The sequence below is a fragment of the Crinia signifera genome, chromosome 8, assembly GCF_055691185.1.
Source record: "Crinia signifera chromosome 8, ASM5569118v1, whole genome shotgun sequence".
NCBI classification, from domain to species: Eukaryota; Metazoa; Chordata; class Amphibia; order Anura; family Myobatrachidae; genus Crinia; species Crinia signifera.
This window is the reverse complement of record NC_139224.1, coordinates 140,116,311-140,137,143: the sequence shown is the minus strand read 5'-3', so window position 1 is coordinate 140,137,143 and position 20,833 is coordinate 140,116,311. Positions and strand designations below refer to the sequence as shown.

The window sequence follows — 20,833 nt, the reverse complement described above, 5'->3', positions numbered from 1 at the left end:
CTTGGCCATATACGACCTGCTGCTGTCACGGTAAGGGCTGTATTCCTACGCTTTACCACGTAATCAAGCACAGGTGAATGCAGCTGAAAAAAAATCAGAAATAAATTATCCCACTGGGGAATAGGAACCAGGTTGGCCGGTATGAAAATATAATAACACTGTATTGATAGCTCAGGAAGAAACGATCTAACGCAAAGAGATAAACTACCAAATAAAGGCAGCAGGTACGAGGAAATGTAAGTAAGGGAAGAGTGGGCAGACGAAGGGGGTAGGAAGATAGGATTGCTGGTGAGCAGGACTGGGATGTCAAAATGAAATTACAAGATTAGGAAAACACTGAAATGTTTGAACATTTTTTTGTTGTTCACTTTAAGCTGCCAAAATTTGAAGTGAAGAGTGGTGAGCTTGGGAATGAAAGAGAGAAAGGGGTGGAGAGCGAGTGAGGGAGAGAGAGAGAGAGAGAGAGAATGAGACAAGAGACTAAACAGCCCATGATCTTGATGTGGAAACGATCAAACTTGTTGTTATGAATGGATTAGTAGCAACAGCAGGAGAAGCTGCACAGCCGGATAGTACACTGCCAACCTAGGTAATATAACCGCCTGTGAGCCTAGGTAAGAGCATGCTGCTGATTTTATGAATGAGGTGCTGTCCTCCCACACACAGCTGACTGTCTGTGTCTGTGAACTGGTGACCCTGCATCTCTGTCCTATCTCCCACTTCTACAGCTCATCCCTACTGTGCGCTCTCCTATTTCTCATTTCCCTAATCCTGTTCCTCTCTAGTCTGTCTTTTTCTGTTATTTACTAGCAGTAGAAATGTAGAACTGACTAACAAGTGTCCAGCCCCCCCCCCCCCCCCCCCCCCCCCCTTCTCACCCCTTGCCTCTAACAATATTCTAGGTAAATGAGTGTTTGGTCATAACAGATTAGAGTGCAAGCTCCTGTGCCCAAAAACTCATCCCATCTTTTAGACCTAGATAAATGAATCACATGTGGAACCTGTCCCTCCGGCATCTGTTGGGAATGTAATCAGCGCCTTTTAAATTTGAATTATTTTAATTCGACAAAGGTGAACCGACCGCTTAGATCGTCCTTTATTAATTTTTTTTACACGATTATGATTATTATTTGACATCAGAACGTGTACTTAGTTGATAGTCTTTTTTTTTTTTCTTTTTTCCCTCCTCTGTTTGTTTTAGCAACACCTACATGTGTCTGTCTTTTCCAATATCTTTTTTTTTTCCTCGCTCCCTCTCGCCTCTTTCTCTCTAGCAGAATAAATAAAGTAGTACAGTATGTGGAAACGTAAATCAGAGCTCAGTCTGGGGGTCTGAAGAGGGGCATTGGAGATTTTATTTTCGTACTCGGGGACTGCGGCTTGTTCCTCGCAGGACAGGCAGGTGTGAAAACAGACGTGTTTTCTGGGATTTCAAAAGCAGTCATCAAAACAAGTCGTGAGTGAAGGTAGTAAGTAAATAGTTTTTTGTTTTTTTTAAGAGGATAGAGAGGATTAGCTCATCCTGATATGAAAAAGCCCACCCAAATAGGGACCTTCTGCAGAGAGGGGGGGTTTCACTGCGAGTGAGGAGGAGTCTGAAATTAAAAAAAACGGGGGGGGGGGGGGGGAGAGAAGAGATTCTGACTATGAATAGGAGGAAGGAGAACAGAAAAAGGGGCGCCGGGAGGGGGCAGAGAGGAAAACTGAGATAAAAGGACAGAGGGATGACATAGAGAGAGAGAGGAAAATAAGGGAGCTAGGAACAGGCTACCTGCAAGAAGTTACAGGTGGCTCACTAGACCCCTGCACCTATAACAATCACATGTCCTACTCATTGAGATGCACTGGCTGTTGGATCATTTTTCAATTGAAGAGAACCAGATAGAGTTTATTCATTTGTAGTCTGTCTGTAATGAGATCACTGGTACTCAGCCGGGAAACTACAGAGAGTTAATTCAGCAACTGATGGGAGCAGCTGAAATATTTCATCACAGGTATGTAGATAATACTCTTATTGGGGCTGCTATTAGCAGATATTCAGGGGGTAATGTGGTGTGACTTTGTGGTTATGATTATGACTACAGCCTTGGAAATTTAATTTTATTAGGGAACAGATCTTCTTGTGAATATACTTAAACTTAAGTCACAAGTGTGTAACAGTCAAAGGAGAGAACAGGTAACAGAAAAATGGAGAACGGATCTAATGTTACATGGAAAGGTTAATGTATATTGATTAATAAAAATGGTAGAGTGCAATTGAATACTGTATGCTGGCGTTACATAGATAAGTAAATGTTTAATAAGTAGAAGAAGAGAAAAGCATACAGAAGATACCTGGTGATCTAAGTGAATAGCCATTTCTCACTATGAATAGAGAATAGTGTTTGTTTTAGTACCTATCGGAGATGCTGTTTAAGGATGTATCTGTCTGAGATTGCTGCCGGGTGCCTGGAACCTTATAACAGCTGACGGCACACTTACTGTAAGCGTAGGACAGTGCTGACTAATGTACTGTATAAGTGACGAGCTACTGTAAGATCACAATACTATAAGAAATGTGAGGACAGGCAACACTGCAAATTCATGAGCACAGCTGAGAAAGCATTCAGCAAAGTGTGAGGCAAACAAAAAAGTCATTAAGCAACAAGCGCAAATGAATACAGAGGCAGGCTGGTGATGATGTAGGACTGTCCTACCCACTGCTAGCAGCCTGCAGGTCCCAGCAGGCATAATGCATCACCTTAATTGCTCTTCAGTAGAGGGGCTCGTGGCTACTTTTTTGTATATAGTATAGTCAAGGTATTGATCATACAGTTGTTGACCAAGCAGGGTTATTCACTAACGAACCGCAAACAATGGTACAACCTGTGTCAGCCAATCAGACATTAGACTTGCATGATGTAGTGCAGGACAGGTAAGGCATGTGCAGATATAACTGGTTGCTATTGGTTGCAGCTCATTTGCATAACTCCAGGTAGTTGTTATTGTGGAAATTAAGATAGTTTTGCATTCAGTCATCCAGGGTTTTCAATGAAAGGGGACATATTAGCAGTAAATAGACAATTTCCTGTAAGTGATACAAGTTGTAAATTCATGTATAGTGTTTTTATAAATGAAAGTAAAAGCTGCTTATTGTTTTCGCACATTTTTGCACCAACATCTGCTTTATCGGCTAGATTCCACACTGTGTGGTGATACAGCTTCCTCTAATCCCCTTCAGGTTTGTAGACCTGTAGTGGAAACAATGGCTGAGGAACTGTCCATCTTCTGCCTCTGCTGGGAATAAAGATGGAGCAGTCTTTATTGAAACATTTAGGTTACCTGGTTCATCCTTCACTGCAATATGTGATCTAAAGTCTACTCCCTCTGTCAAACTCATGGCCCCCCCAGCTGTTGTGGAACTACACATCCCAGCATGCCCTGACACAGATTTTATTTGGTGGATTGCTAAAACTGTGGTAGGGCATGCTGGGACATGTAGTTGCACAACAGCTGGAGGGCCATGAGTTTGACACCACTGGTGTAAACCACCACTTCCTTAGCGCACATACTCCCTGTGTGACTGCACATAAGATGCACCTCAGGTCCACCCTGGTGTTTATACAGCGCCTCAGTCAGAGTTTTACGTAAACCTGGTCTTTTCCTAGAGATATGGTCATTACCTCGACCCTATTAAGGTCGACAAGCATTAGGTCAACACCTAAAATAGGTCGACCTGGGTAATGTCGACAGGGTCGGAAGGTTGACACAAACATTAGGGCGACAATGGGAAGGTCGACATTCAAAAGATCGACATGAGGTTTTCCTACCATCCACTACGTCATGGTAGGAGAATAAAATAGTGCGCCAAGTGCAGCGAGATACTGTGCCCGAAGCACACGTAGACGTTGTCCATGTCGATTATGTCGACATTCGGGACAACCCCCCCCGAAAAACTCATGTCGACCTTTTGATTCTCGACCTTCCCATTGTCGACCTAATGCTTGGGTCGACCCTCCGACCCTGTCCAAAGCCTGCCGACCTTCAGCGGTCGACCCAATTCATGTCAACCTAAAGTGGGTCGACTCAATGACCCATACCCATTTTCCAAGTTGGGCGATTATCATCCCACTGCACATATGTCATACTGTGCGTCTGTGATACTGTGCGTCTGTGATACTGTGCGTCTGTCACACTGTGCGTCTGTGATACTGTGCGTCTGTGATACTGTGCGTCTGTGATACTGTGCGTCTGTCACACTGTGCGTCTGTCACACTGTGCGTCTGTGATACTGTGCGTCTGTGATACTGTGCGTCTGTCACACTGTGCGTCTGTGATACTGTGCGTCTGTGATACTGTGCGTCTGTGATACTGGGCGTCTGTGATACTGTGCGTCTGTGATACTGTGCGTCTGTCACACTGTGCGTCTGTGATACTGTGCGTCTGTGATACTGTGCGTCTGTGATACTGTGCGTCTGTGACACTGTGCGTCTGTCACACTGTGCGTCTATGATACTGTGCATCTGTGATAATGTGCGTCTGTGATAATGTGCGTCTGTCACACTGTGTGTCTGTCACACTGTGTGTCTGTCACACTGTGCGTCTGTGATACTGTGCGTCTGTGATACTGTGCATCAGTGATACTGTGCGTCTGTCACACTGTGCGTCTGTCACACTGTGCGTCTGTGATAATGTGCGTCTGTGATACTGTGCGTCTGTCACACTGTGTGTCTGTGATACTGTGTGTCTGTCACACTGTGTGTCTGTGATACTGTGCGTCTGTGATACTGTGCGTCTGTCACACTGTGTGTCTGTCACACTGTGCGTCTGTGATACTGTGTGTCTGTCACACTGTGTGTCTGTGATACTGTGCGTCTGTCATACTGTGCGTCTGTCATACTGTGCGTCTGTCATACTGTGCGTCTGTTCTACTGTGCGTCTGTCACACTGTGCGTCTGTCACACTGTGCGTCTGTGATACTGTGCGTCTGTGATACTGTGCGTCTGTCACACTGTGCGTCTGTCACACTGTGCGTCTGTGATACTGTGCGTCTGTGATACTGTGCGTCTGTGATACTGTGAGTCTGTGATACTGGGCGTCTGTGATACTGTGCGTCTGTGATACTGTGCGTCTGTCACACTGTGCGTCTGTGATACTGTGCGTCTGTGATACTGTGCGCCTGTGATACTGTGCGTCTGTGATACTGTGCATCTGTGATACTGTGCGTCTGTCACACTGTGCGTCTGTCACACTGTGCGTCTATGATACTGTGCATCTGTGATAATGTGCGTCTGTGATAATGTGCGTCTGTCACACTGTGTGTCTGTCACACTGTGCGTCTGTGATACTGTGCGTCTGTGATACTGTGCATCAGTGATACTGTGCGTCTGTCACACTGTGCGTCTGTCACACTGTGCGTCTGTGATAATGTGCGTCTGTGATACTGTGCGTCTGTCACACTGTGTGTCTGTGATACTGTGTGTCTGTCACACTGTGTGTCTGTGATACTGTGTGTCTGTCACACTGTGCGTCTGTGATACTGTGTGTCTGTCACACTGTGTGTCTGTGATACTGTGCGTCTGTGATACTGTGCGTCTGTCATACTGTGCGTCTGTCATACTGTGCGTCTGTCATACTGTGCGTCTGTTCTACTGTGCGTCTGTCACACTGTGCGTCTGTCACACTGTGTGTCTGTGATACTGTGCGTCTGTCACACTGTGCGTCTGTGATACTGTGCGTCTGCAATAATGTGCGTCTGTGATACTGTGCGTCTGTCACACTGTGCGTCTGTGATACTGTGCGTCTGATAATGTGTGTCTGTGATACAGTGCGTCTGTGATACTGTGCGTCTGTGATACGGTGCGTCTGTCACACTGTGCGTCTGTGATACTGTGTGTCTGTCACACTGTGTGTCTGTGATACTGTGTGTCTGTGATACTGTGCGTCTGTGATACTGTGCGTCTGTCACACTGTGTGTCTGTGATACTGTGTGTCTGTCACACTGTGCGTCTGTGATACTGTGTCTGTCACACTGTGCGTCTGTGATACTGTGCGTCTGTGATACTGTGCGTCTGTGATACTGTGCGTCTGTCATACTGTGCGTCTGTCACACTGTGCGTCTGTCACACTGTGCATCTGTGATACTGTGTGTCTGTCACACTGTGCGTCTGTCACACTGTGCGTCTGTGATACTGTGCATCTGTCACACTGTGCGTCTGTGATACTGTGCGTCTGTGATACTGTGCGTCTGTCACACTGTGCGTCTGTCACACTTTGCGTCTGTGATACTGTGCATCTGTCACACTGTGTGTCTGTGATACTGTGCGTCTGTGATACTGTGCGTCTGTCACACTGTGCGTCTGTGATACTGTGCATCTGTGATACTGTGCATCTGTCACACTGTGTGTCTGTGATACTGTGCGTCTGTGATACTGTGCGTCTGTCACACTGTGTGTCTGTGATACTGTGCATCTGTGATACTGTGCGTCTGTCATACTGTGTGTCTGTCACACTGTGCGTCTGTGATACTGTGCATCTGTCACACTGTGTGTCTGTGATACTGTGCGTCTGTGATACTGTGCATCTGTCACACTGTGCGTCTGTGATACTGTGCGTCTGTGATACTGTGCATGTCACACTGTGCGTCTGTCATACTGTGCGTCTGTCACACTGTGCGTCTGTCACACTGTGCGTCTGTGATACTGTGCGTCTGTCATACTGTGTGTCTGTTGCACTGTGCGTCTGTGATACTGTGCGTCTGTGATACTGTGCGTCTGTGATACTGTGCGTCTGTCACACTGTGTGTCTGTGATACTGTGCGTCTGTGATACTGTGTGTCTGTCACACTGTGCGTCTGTGATACTGTGCGTCTGTAATACTGTGCGTCTGTAATACTGTGCGTCTGTCGCACTGTGCGTCTGTCACACTGTGCGTCTGTCACACTGTGCGTCTGTGACACTGTGCATCTGTCACACTGTGCGTCTGTCACACTGTGCGTCTGTCACACTGTGCGTCTGTGATACTGTGCGTCTGTCACACTGTGCGTCTGTCACACTGTGCGTCTGTCATACTGTGCGTCTGTGATACTGTGCGTCTGTGATACTGTGCGTCTGTCACACTGTGCGTCTGTCACACTGTGCGTCTGACATACTGTACATCTGTCATACTGTACGTCTGTCGCACTGTTCGTCTGTCACACTGTGTGTCTGTGATACTGTGCGTCTGTGATACTGCGCGTCTGTCATACTGTACATCTATCATACTGTACGTCTGTCACACTGTTCGTCTGTCATACTGTGCGTCTGTCACACTGTGCGTCTGTCACACTGTACGTCTGTCATACTGTACGTCTGTCGCACTGTGGATCCAGCATCATATTTCCTGCGCCCATGCAGCATTGCCGTAGTGCTCAGATTTCCATAACCGGGTGATCTGTGAGTGACAATGTGTGTCTGTACACAGCCGCCGGGATACATAAAGCCAATGGTAGGTGCTTCAATACAAATCCCAGCGGCAACGTCGCATCCATGTTTTTGGACACATTCACAGCCACAGAGACACTTTAGCATACAGCTCTGATTAGGGCCAAAGGGGTATATTTACTAAAATTAGAATTTTTGGTACTTGTTTCCTAGCACGGCACCCATCGCATACCGTATATAGTGGTATGCGATGGTATGCGATGCGATATTCGCGTAATTTAACAGGAATGTACAATTAAATATCGCATATCATCGCATGCCAGCAATTAATTGTACAATTAATCGACAATTAATTGTACAAGCACCCTGATGAATGCTTACAATGTTAAATGCACCCCCATTGTCGACGCCACCCCCACTATCAACGCCAACCCGAAGCGTGGTGAGCGCAGCGAGCCCGCGAGGGGTGGCGGTACGCGTCCTCCGACCTTTTCATACCCCCACTATCCACGTAGGCGTGGAGTTGATCTTAGATAGTGTGGCGAGCGCAGCGATCTACCGAGCCCGAAGCGTGGCGAGCGCAGCGTGCCCCGCGAGGGGACGCATAATACATGTAAAGTAATCCGTGTCCCCTCACGGGGATCGCTGCGCTCACCACGGTACGGGCTCGGTGGCTCGCTGCGCGCACCACACTATCTAAAATAAACTCTACGACGACGTGGATAGTGGGGGTATGAAAAGGACAGAGGACGCGTACCGTCACCCCTTGCGGGCTCGCTTCGCTCGCCACGCTTCGGGTTGGCGTTGCTAGTGGGGGTGGCGTTGACAATGGGGGTGCATTTAACATTGTAAGCACCCATCAGGGTGCTTGTATAATTAAAAATCAAATCGCATGCATCGCATGCCGCTATATTGCATGCGATGCGATGCGATGCACTTCGATCAAAATCGGGGGCGCCGTGCTAGGAAACAAGTACCACATTTTTTTTAGAAGTGGAGATTTTGCCTGTAGCAACCAATCCCATTCTACTTAACATTCTAGCAACATCTCCACTTAAAAAAAAAAAACCTTAACAGTAAATATACTCTATAGATTCTGCAGTAGAGGTATTCAGCAAGTTGCCCTTCAATTACTGTAGAACTACATATCCCAGCATGCCCAGCCACGGTTTTGCTTTTTAGCATGATAAAATTGTGACTGGGCATGCCGGGATGTGTACTTCCCCTGGTCTATAGCATTACTACAAGTTGATGTCACATACACTTTAGTGATACCAATGGTGACTGTGGTCTGGTGTGTCCATCTCTACATTTATTACGAAATTTCAAGATTCTCAGAAAGGTTTCTCTTCTAATTTATCATAGGGATTCGGAGCATCACAGGTTCGGGGACTTTGTGACAGAAGCCTGAGAGAACATCACATTCTTCGAGACCACTCACCACAACTGCCTGCAACACTTGTGCAATCCACCTTTCTCCCCTCTTAGGAAAAAAAGAATCACCCAAATAGACTGCAAATGTCTCAGACATTCATATCTTGGTCAATTTGCCAAAATCAACAAGTTATTCAGCTGTATTACAATAGCTAAATTAAATAGTTAAGTAATTTATCAACCTTCCTCGCCCATATTTTAATGCTTGTTCCTATAATATTTACACTGTCCATATTTTTCCCTGTTTCATTGATATAAAATTATTTTAGGTGAGGATCTCATTGCATGCCCACCATTTCCTTAATGTGAATTACCCTGCTACTTGTTTGTTCGTTTTGCTCTACACCTGTCTACCCACAATACGCCTTTTCTTAAACTTCTTCTGGTAGTTGCGTACCCTTGCCACTTTCCTGCTCCTAACTGTAACCCCCTGTAAGAAATGCTCACAACTCTATGAGATGGGGAGGTAAGTAGTGAACGGTAAACTTTGCAAGAAATCTGTAAGTGAACTTTGTAAGGTGGAGAATTGAGGCTGCAGAGAACATGTGTTAAACATATGCTACACATGTGTCAGTTCAACATCTGGCCTGGGAACATATGTTAAGAATCCACTGGGGGCTGTAACATCACATCTACATCAGCAAGGATAATCATCCCACAGCTCCTGCACTACGCAGAGAACAGTTCGCTAGAGTGTTTCCCAAAACAGTGTAACGAGAGAAAATGTAGGAATGATAGAGGGGAGGAAGTAACTTCTAGTGAATGGTGGACAATGGACACCTACGAAGCGATGTGAGTGATACCCAAGCGGAAAAGAAACGCAATTCCAAGAGAAAACAAGAACAAAGCCTATGACATGGAGAACATTTATAGTTTTATTCGTACAGGTGAACAAAAGCAGCTTAAACTAATTATACAGACAGTTGAGTCTGAATAAAAGGCTTTCTGTTTAATCAGTAGTTTCTGCAGTTATCCGCTAGTGTGCTCAGTTATTGCATCTGGATCTCTGGGTGGTGAGAACCAAGATGCGATGCTTGGAGATACCTCTTTTGACTTTTTTTTTCTTCTCCTGTTGGGGTAGACCCCATAAAGAAGATCCTATTCTACAGTACAAACAGGAACTGGTTCTGAGGGCAGAGCGACTGCGGGAACTATCTATGAAAGAGTCCTGCAGAGTTGGTCAAGAGAAAAGAACGTTGGTCAGTCTCCACCGCCATTCTCATGAAGTATACCCTACGCGAGAGCAATGGTATGGAACAGGAGCCAACAGATTAGGAAGCCATAAGCAAGATGGATCAGATGAATGTTGCTTAGAGACCCCAAAAAACAGTGATAAAAACAGGAACACATCAGCTAAGCTGGAAAGCAGGACTCTATGGAATATGAGCCACAATGACAGCTATCATAAACTCACGTCTAAAAAGTCCCACAAACAATCCCTCAGGAGAAGCTCTAGAACAGTAAAAGGACAGGTTGTTCCACTGGCAGGAAAGAGAAGATACCCCCGAGATACAGAATTATTTAACACAAGAAGGATATTATCAAATTACTCAGTACACTTTGCACTGCATGAGAAGAGTTCGGTTGATGGTTCCCTCTACTTTCCTGGAGGACACAACCAGTTGGTGTTAAACCCAGATGCTGAGCTGCAAATACCTCGAGAAACATTCACTGTAGAACTATGGGTGAAGCCAGACGGAGGGCAAAATGATCCGGCTGTCATAGCAAGTAAGGACACATTGTTTTATTACTGTTCATCTTTGCACCTAAGCTGTTCGGTTACCTTCAGCTCATTGTTTGGTCCAGATTGATAATGATTATGATGTTATATTAACCATTTATATAAAAAATAATGATAGGATAATTATGTGTAGGACATTAGGATGTAATAGGATCTGAGTTTGTCTTGAGGTACAGGATGCTGGCTATTCCCGGATATGATTTGGAAGTGGACCTTGTAAATGATTGCCGCTTTAAAAAAACATCCTAGATCAGCCGGCAAACTCAGACCCTAATGCCCTTTGAGTGCTAACTAAGTTTAGTTGACTTCTGTTCACCATTAATCGTGAGAAAATCTACTTATTTTTATAGTGGGAAGGGTCATTAAGTTGTATGTATACTTCTATTGAGCCGCTAGTATTATTTGGTCAAATTCAAGATATTTTCTCCTTGTATACAGTAAGCCTATAACATGGCCATACGGTGTGCTATATCAACAGATATTCTGTATGGGGTGATGTCACTTACTTCTTTCATTTAGTGCACTATACCTACCTTGTTGGTTTTATATGAGAAACTACTACAAAAGGGGGTATTCAATCCCAGCAGATATTTCCGATCCTCGGAAATATCCCTCATTTTCATGTAGAATAGATCAAGTTCCCACAGATCTATTCAATGTTCTTTTTTTCCCGACATTCTGAAACATTCCTAAAGTCAGAAAAGGTGGGGTTCAGTGAATGCACATCTTTCTCCAGTGAAATGCCCATTACTTTGCAAATGGGCATTCATTTTTAAAGAGCCGAATCTGCAGCAGCGAGTCATGGACGATATTTCCGAGTATTGGAAATACTGACCAGCATGTAATGTCGATGTTGGACGCAGTGGAGAGTCTCTCTTCCATTGCGCATTTGCCAAAACACACTGCTTTGTGCTGTGATTTATTTACTGACAATGTTTACTGACAATATGACAAGTAGGGGGGTGGTAACGGGGAGTGGCTAGAAAAATGCATTCATTACAAAAATTTGTTTATGTCTTAGGGCAGGGGTTCCCAAACTTTTTTGAATCACGGCACCCTAGCGTATCAGAATTTTTTCGCGGCACCCCTAGGCCCAAAAACAATCAATTAGATTGGGTTTATATGCGATTCTTAGGGTCAGTTATGTGCTAATGGGCAGGATTTGCTTCTGTTTGTACACATTTTATGATTGGCAGCCTCCAGCACTGGTTTTGCCCATAAATAATTAACCATGAATAAATTGAATTGGTCCTGGACCACCAACCTGGGGCACCCCTGCAAGTGTCCCAAGGCACCCCAGGGAGCCACGGCACACAGTTTGGGAACCACTGTCTTAGGGGATACATTCAGCATGAGATAGCACAGGGTTGTCATCTCGTGCAACCAATGTTCCTGCTTATGCACGTGAGTAGCATATGTGAGATGCCATCATTGGGACTAGGGATGCCAATTCAGGAGCATTTTTTCAATCTTGGAATTCAGGAGTGACAAATGCTCAATCCCGGGATTCCCGGAATCCTGGGATTGGCTTCTCTAATAAAAAAAATGCTCGGCCGCCCCACATAATTACCTGCATGGCCTGGCGGGTGCGACAGGGAGCAGGGCTGTTGTGGAATGGAGCCTGGCCGATGTGCTGCGCTTAGCCTGGAGGGCGGGCGGACGGCTGGGAGCTGGAATGGCTGAGCAACTGTGAGGCCTGCGCAGCCTCCGCAGAGTGACCTGCAACTACATCACGCTGTGCAGAGCCACATAGCCAAAAATGGGGGAAGCTGGGCAGCGTCTGAGCGAGCGATCAAACGCCGCCTGGCATTACACTGCACATGCGCAGCCTAATCCCAAAATCATGGGATTGGAAACTCCAATCCCTGGATTGAAATCCCAGCCATTTTTGGGCCAAAACTTTGCATCCCGCTGATCCCGATCCAAGGATTGGGATGTTGTGCCAAAGATGGCAGCTGATTCATTAGCCTGTGTGTGAATTTTTAGCTGTGTGAATAAAGCCCTGTGTTCAGAACAGAGATCAGATATAAAGGTAGAAAATGTACAGTCAGTCAGAATTCTTACCATACTCTTGCTGTTGTTACAAAGGGAAGAATATAGCTGTGGCTCTTGATGTAAGAATGAGGAAAGATGGTGGATTTGTGACATCATATACCCAGGGTGCACTGGGAAAATTTGGTGGAAGCCTATTGGGTTCAAACTAATCTAATTTAAAATAAGTTTATATTTTGGTCTGACCACTAGGTGGTGCTTACACAGAATAAGTTTATAATACAAACATAAAAAGCAGAAGGCATGACATGGTTGCTCCTGCTTTAGGTAGGTGGTGTGTGTGTGTTTGCGTGTATGTGTGTATGCTAGTGTGTGTGTGTGTGTGTGTAGGAGGTCTTTTCATGGAATTAAATCGTCAATATACAATATAAGGTAAAGTACTACAATAAAAAAAGAAATAAACAGCAGCCAGCATTCAGTTAGGCCGCCGCCTCGCTAGAGTGAAATCCCCTCTTGCAAGTCAGTTTGCACGCTGTGTGAATCTATGTGTATGGCTACACATCCATTCGCAGCTGTGAGAAAATTACTAAAACCCATTGTAACAGGCTCACCCTCAGATGATTTTTACACTGGCCACAACTCATCGCAGTCGCCGCGTAGCCCTGGACTTGTTCGGCATGCGATGGAAAAAGGCATATGCGACCTGTTGCTGACGTCACATACCCTCCCCTAAATGCGCAGGCAAGAGGTTTCTCAGACACGCCCAGCATTTTCCTAGACACGCCCAGAGTTTTCCTAGACACGCCCAGAGTTTTCCTAGACACGCCTAGCATTTTCCTAGACACGCCCAGAGTTTTCCTAGACACGCCCAGAGTTTTCCTAGACACGCCTAGCATTTTCCTAGACACGCCCAGAGTTTTCCTAGACACGCCCAGCGTCTTTCTTACTACTTACCACTAAATGTTGGGTTTCCGCTCCTAGACGCCTACTTTATGTGAATCCCTTTGCGAGCAGCCTGCGCTTAGATAAAGTTGCAGGACTGCATTGCAGGACTCATTCTCTCATACTGTGAATCGTATGCGTGCACAGTGTATCGATTATCGGCCGCTGTGCGAATTCGCAGCTGTGCGTTCAGGTCTGAATCTGGCCCAAAGTGCATATCTGTAATAACCGAGAAATTCCATACATGCGAATTGGTAGGTGCAATTTGTAGATACAAATAGAAGCCCTCACTATAATACCTTTACTAATCTTCACCCAAATCCTGTACACTACCAATCAGCTCCTGGTCATGTGGCCAAAAGGCACTCATCGTAACTAGGGATGGCCATCAGTGCAGACGCCATTGAGGGTTGCCATCGATGGTGACTCTGCACCTAGTCATCGATAGTGGTAAACTATTTGATGGATAACCATCGATATTTTTAGCTATAGATGGTCATCCATTATATTTGACTGAATGGCTAATCAGAACTCGGGGGTGGGAGCTATGCTCCGTGTCCCGGCACCTTAACATAAACATCATAAACCCAAGTGGTGAATAATAAGCCCTATGTATGACATAAACTGTATCTACTGATGACAGAGAGACAGGTGGGGAGCACGTGTTATACAAGCAATAAGTGGTGTTCCCCCATCATCAGCAAGGGTCACAGCATCCAATTCCCATTATATCATCTCCACTACTGCTCTAGCCTCCTCTAGCTCATGACAAGACAAGAGGCTTATGGGATAAATTCTTTCAGCATCTCCAGGAATGCACCTGTTGCCCCTCTCTTAGCTATTTGGTTTCTATCTATTCATCTCACACAGACTGTGAGCTAAGAGCCCCTTTATGTTCTGCAATGCAGATCAATGTATTTTCTATAAACCCTTTCACCTGCCCACATCCTCTGTACACAATACATTTACAGGCATTACATAAGCTTATTACAGTTTGCACTAGGCATGCCCATGCACATTCTGACTTATATCTAGCTTCCCTGGGCAATCCTGTGCCCAGCCAGCAGGACAAGGCTGGGAGGGGTACCAGCAGAAGGGTGGGCAATGTTCCTCTAACAAAGTCGCATCAGGTGCGACAATGTCAGGTCAAGCCCAGCTTGGCGTTGTCTCATGTCATGCATCCACATCATGCAAGTGGTTGAATAATTCAGATGAAAATGTATTATATAATGGCTGTGTATATGTCCTCTTACGTGTGTGAGAGTCACGAGGGGATGCTTTTGGGACAGCATATGCAATATAATAGATGCACAGGTTCCAATAATGGCGTATGACAAACAGATTTATCATGTAACTCACGGTACACACAAGTGGTCGATCCTTTGCAGAAGTGGCTTCTCTTCTGGCTTGGGTCAGGGTGTTCTGCTGAAGGAGCTCTCACTGGTAAACACACCATACACACTTCTTTCTGTGTCTTCTGGTTCCGGCTTGGTCTGCAGCGATCTGTCCTCTTCTAGACATTTCCAAGACATTTGGTCAATCTGCTGTGTTGGATCAAGCTTGTTGTTAAATTAGAAAGTTAATGTAGAAAACATGATCTCTGATTTTCTATTGAAAATGGGAAGTTGCTATGGGTAACCAATACGATTCTATCTATTATCTTCTAGAAGGTACTAAATAAATAAGTACAGTAAAATCTGATGGGTTGCTATGGGCAACATCCCATCGTCAGTAGAACTAAGTAAATAAAAACCTAAAGGGCCCCTTACACTTGTGAGATTTTGTCAGATTTGACCCAATTCAGGTGGATTGGGTCAATTTATCTGACAAAATCTGATGTGCCTGTCTGACAAAATCTTATGTGCCTGATGTGTAGGACCCAATGCACAATCCCGTGCCATTGGGTATAACCAAGAGATTGCAAGAGATTGATCCTCCTGCACATAGGATAAATCTCGAGTCAATCAGGTCCAACTTGTTGCACAATAAGTTGGGCAAGTGTAAGGGGGCCTTTACAGTCTAGGTTTTAAGGATATTCATACTTAATTAGCAGCTCCGTCAGCTTGATTTAACCATCTGTGCTCAAGTATCCTTCTATCCTGGACTGTTAAGCTGGCCATACATCAGAAAGATCGATCTTAAGATCGATTGCGCTCATGATTGTGTACAATTTCCCTTGAAATCCCCATCATTACTTAGTGGGTTTTGGACACACAATCTACACACAATCAATCATACAATCCATCTGCTGCATGGTTGTGTACACAAGATGTGCATACAATCTGCATACAATCCATCTTACAATCAGTCATACAATCCATCTGCTGATCGATTGTATGATTGTGTACATAAGATGTGCACACAATCTGCATACAATCCATCTTACAATCAGTCATACAATCCATCTGCTGATCGATTGTATGATTGTGTACATAAGATGTGCACACAATCTACATACAATCCATCTTACAATCAATTGAGATTGTATGATTGGGTACAATATCTTTCTGATGTATGGCCACCTTTAGTGTGACTTGACGACCAACATTGAGACACCTTTGTTACAGGTATAGGAGGGGCGTATTACTCTGCGAGATAATATGGTGAAAAGCGGAGACGGGCAGGCATTCTGCTCCCCGCCCCAGAGAGACAGGGATGCGTGTGCATGTGAGATGCTCACGCGTCCCCGTCAGATGGTGTGCCTCTCCACCAGCTCCATCTGTAGGTAAGATGCAGATTAGAGACAAGGGATGGGTCACTGTATATTACACACAAGTGTGGGTGAGTCAGTGGAAAATGGGGAGACAGAGCAACACTCAATGCGCCTGTACCCAATAAAGGGGGAGCATATAGAGCTAGATTCAGAGATGCACATATTACTAATATTCGCGCAGTTGGCCGATGTTGGGTGTATTGCGCATGGGTCTAATTCGTCACACAGTACATGCATCCTGATGGTTTCTACCAGGAGATTCAGAAATAATGTAACAGGGGGGTGGTTAGGCAGTTGTGAGCATGTTGCAGTCATCAACTGTGTCTAAAGAAACAGGTGCATTGACACATGATAACATGTTTATACAGAGAATCTGCACCTCCATAAGGCTTATGAAATCTGCAATGGTAAGATCGAATACACACAGCAGCAGTCTCGCACTGCAGCAGGTTGATGCCTCGATAGGAAGCCCATCAACTGCGACATGAAAAATACACTGTTGCAGCTGTAAACGCATCCACATCTGGATCAGGTGAGTCCCAGAAAAGAGACTAGTGGTGTCTTCCAGATGTGGATGCTATTCTTATTCTGTTCATGAGTACCCAATAGATTTAGTTCTGCGCATGCATCAGAGCTGTACTGCACATGTGCTGCAATGGTCTTGCGATGACTCTAAATGCAGCTTGATTGAGGGCGGTGTTGGGGAGTTTTGGCAAATGGTGCGATGCGACTGTTTTAGGGGAGTGCTGCATCTTCCAACAAGGAGTCACTGACCTCTGCTTAGTTGTGTATGACATTCTGAGCTTTATTAAGGTTACTCAGAAGCCCAATGGCCCGTGTGAAACTCAGATACCATTGCTTTAAGGTTATGTACCTAGGAACTGGCCAAGGTATGGTACTGAGGTCCACCCCTACCCCAGATAAATAGGTGACTTTTTTGCACTCTATCTGCATCTTGCCTGTTCCTAGTGAAGTGTACAGGAAGGAGATAAAAAGCACTGGACATGCAGTGACAGTGTAAAGGGGTGGGGCTAAAATATGCAAATCATGTAATTTAGCCTCACACCTACTCGGAGACCCACGAATCACGAGCAATTCAAGGTCTTGGGGGAAGAGGCCTAATGACATCACAGTTTGATTCCGCCCCATGAAGTGACCTTTCTTGCAATATGAGATAAAACTTTTTTTAAAGGTTTATATAGGTATATTTTATCATGAACCTATATTGTGGAGTTAACATATTATGACTGATCTTCTTTGTACCAACCTGTAACGTTACACTATTCTGAAAACAATAGGTATTGTTGCTCTTATAATTTATTACATGATCATGCTGCATTTCATTAAGTAAGATCTTATCTGCTGTACAGTGGTCATGCCGGGCTCCATTCAAGAACGAGACATAACTCCCTTAGCACTCACTAAAGGGGTTATGTCATCCTTTCAGAGTGTAACAAACAGCGGTAATCTTAGCTGTTTGTAGCTATACCGCTTATGCCAACTGGCAATGGGGACCCTACAATTGCCATTCAGGCTTTAGCAAAGCATTTCAGGCTAAGTTGAGTCCCTGTTGGGTGAAGTTGCAATGTACTTGCATAGATGGCTTTCTCACATGCCCAGTAATAGAGGGTACAAATGGTAAAATATGCACAATTTTTCTATTTGATTTTGCTTATAGAAGCATAATCGAATAGAAGTAGAAAAGAAAAACGAATGGGGATCGAATGGTTTTTCATTCGATGCAGAGTCGATCCCAATGCACGGTCCCTTGTAGTGTAAATCAAATAGATAAATAGTCTTGGCAGCCAAGACTATATAGTATAGACAGTGGCGTAACTATAAAATCAGCGCCCCCCGCAACCCACCCTCCGGGAATTTCGGCCTGCAGCCCCGCCTCCCCCCCCCCCCAGCCCTGCCTTACCCCTCTGCCTGGCCCCACTGCTGGGTCTGTTGCCGGGACCCGCAGATCTACATGTCTGCGGTCCCGGGGATTCTCCTAATGAAAAATTACCTTCATAAAAATGGCTGCCCCTAACAGCAGACCATAACGTGTCTGCTGTAAGGGGGCAGACACTTAGGCGGATCAGAAGACACAAGCAGCGCCGTGACCGACGCAGAAAAATAGATCTCTGGGTCCCGGTGGCGGTGGCGAACAGGAGGGGTGGGAGGTAAGCAGGTCCCACTGGCAGTGCTGCACAGTAATAGCCCCGCAGACCCCCGGCGCCCTCACCTACTCAGCGCTTCCCCGCCGATGCGGGGTCTGTGGGCCTATAGTTACGCCACAGAGTATAGATCTGTACTACAAATTCAAATCGAATGTGAACACTGTAACTGGTGAGATTTCACTTTCTATTCAACCTCTGGGTTAAGGTGCATACAGATGCATCGATGTGCTTTCGCTTTCAATTCGATTTAAATTTCCCCTCTCCACAACCTTTTGATTTTGCCTTTGATTTTCCATTCTTTTTCACATTTGATCTGAACTTTTACATTCGATTCGATTTCAATATCGAATTCGATTTACATTCAAGGTGCAGTGTACACATTCGATTTACTGGATCAAATTCGATATTTCCTTGCCTGCACAGTCTATTTTTCTTTTCGATATAGAGAAAATGGGAGCGCGCATCAAATCGAATTCCAGTCGAAAGTGTCCTAAAAACCATTCGATTTCAATTAGGTTTCCATTCGATTTTGCTTCTATAAGCAAAATCGAATCGAAAACAGAGAAAATCGAGGCATGTGTACACAGCTTTAGTTACAGTGTTCACATTCGATTTGACTTATGTAGTACAGATCTGTACTATATAGTCTTTGCTACCAAGACTGTTTATCTATTCGATTTACACTACACGGGAGCACGCATTGGGATCGAATCTGCAACCCAGGTTGCTGTGCAGTGTGACCGGATACCATGGGTCTAGCAACCTTGGTCCCATTCACACTATGGAGGAGGTAGCACTTAGAAACAGCATCCACACCAAGTGATGCCTCCTCCCTCACCCCCAATGGCATGCCTCCACTCCACCAGCACTGTCTGTGACTCAGTTTATTGGCAGGTGGCTATGAGGGGCTAAACATTGCAAATGCCGGGTCATTCCCAGGACGGACCCGTGTCCAAATCCCAGGTGCCACCCGACATTTGTGATGTGAAAGGGATATTACAGACGGGTGCCAGAGGACTGTCCGACATTCGGGATTCTGACAGTCAGTACTCCCAGGGCCGGTGTAAGACTTCTCAGCACCCTAGGCAAAACTTCAACCTACCCCCCCCCCCCACATCCACCCCCCCCCCCCCCCAAAAAAAAATAATAATATAAACATGTAGTCCACCCAGCCCGCCCGGGAAGGTGGGCAAGTCCCCTGCTTTCCCTGGAGGCCCTCTGCACCCTCCCCTTTGCCACCCACAACAGAGTGCAAGGAAGAGGGGGCAGCAATGTAGGGAAGTATGTCTCAAGGGAAAGTATGGAGGTGAGGTCTTAGAAGTTCCACAGCCACCACCTGCATTAAGTACAAAAAGGATCCTCATAGACATCCTTTTTGTTTTGCAGACTTGGTGGCGCCCCCCAGATCCCAGCGCCCTAGGCAGATGCCTAAAGCTGCCTAATGGTAGAGGCGGCCCTGAGTACTCCGACATCGGAATCCCGACTGATTAAATGCCCGATGGGGGGATCCCGATTGACAGGGGATATTCTGCCTTCTGGGGGTCCACGACCCCCATAGAGGAAAAATGGAACCTGTGGAGAGCGAAGTGGGCCACCAAACCCGCAGCGTGGTGAGTGCGGCGAGCCTGCAAGGGGTTTCTTTGGCAGTCAGGATTCCGGAGTCGGGATACTGACCGTCAGGACCCAGATTTGTCAGACTACCATACCGCACCCCTTACAGACATCTTTATGATAATTCAGCATAATTATTTACCTACAACTCAAATTCATGATAAATAAGTACAATTAGTGGGAAAATATATAGATTTTATATATTTATAGGAAATGAGAGAGCTACGTACAGTAACATACATGTTTGACTTTGAAATGGGATCTAGTTGTATGTGCATTCATATTTAGAATGTTTGTGATGTGGTTTTCCATCTAGGCAGAATGCTTTATACCACATTGGTATGGATAAGTCTGCACAGATCTGGACACTATGGAACTCAGCACCTCGGTCAGTTCTCAGGTACATAACCTTGGAGCAATTGTACATAACTTGGAGCAATGGAGTGAATGGAAGGAAGAAGCCATAAACTCATGATTTAAACCATACTTACTGATTTATATGCTCATCCTTCAGAAGAGGGGGAAGAGCTGAGAGGTGTTTCAAAGGCATGAGGTAGGCAGTACACATTACACCCATGCAAAAGTAGTGCCCCGTACATGTTATGCCCATACAGTAGCAGTACCCCTTACACATTATTATACCCACAAACTAGTAACCCTTATACTGTACATGTTATGCCACATAGACATTATGCCACACAGTCATAGTGCCCCTTACACATTACGCCCACACAGATGTACTCCTTATACACATTATGCCACAGATTATTGCCGATTGCACATTGCACCCACACTGTAATATCACCCCTTACACTTTATGCCCACACAGTAGCGC

The 20,833-nt window shown here is 45.3% G+C and overlaps 1 protein-coding gene across 3 annotated transcripts in view; it reads left to right on the top strand.

Annotated features, from left to right (window-relative positions):
• The first annotated feature begins 513 nt into the window (after positions 1–513).
• PAPPA2 (pappalysin 2) overlaps positions 514–20,833 on the top strand; it is a 204,632-nt gene continuing 184,312 nt past the window's right edge. The window contains exons 1-2 of one of the 3 annotated variants that reach the window (XM_083157266.1): positions 514–589; positions 8,766–10,562. In XM_083157266.1, the coding sequence (XP_083013392.1) occupies positions 9,860–10,562 (703 nt within the window). In that variant the 5' untranslated portion in view covers positions 514–589; positions 8,766–9,859. Of the gene's footprint in view, positions 615–1,687; positions 1,995–8,765; positions 10,563–20,833 lie in introns of those variants that run through there. The other 2 variants (XM_083157265.1, XM_083157264.1) reach the window with 2 other exon arrangements.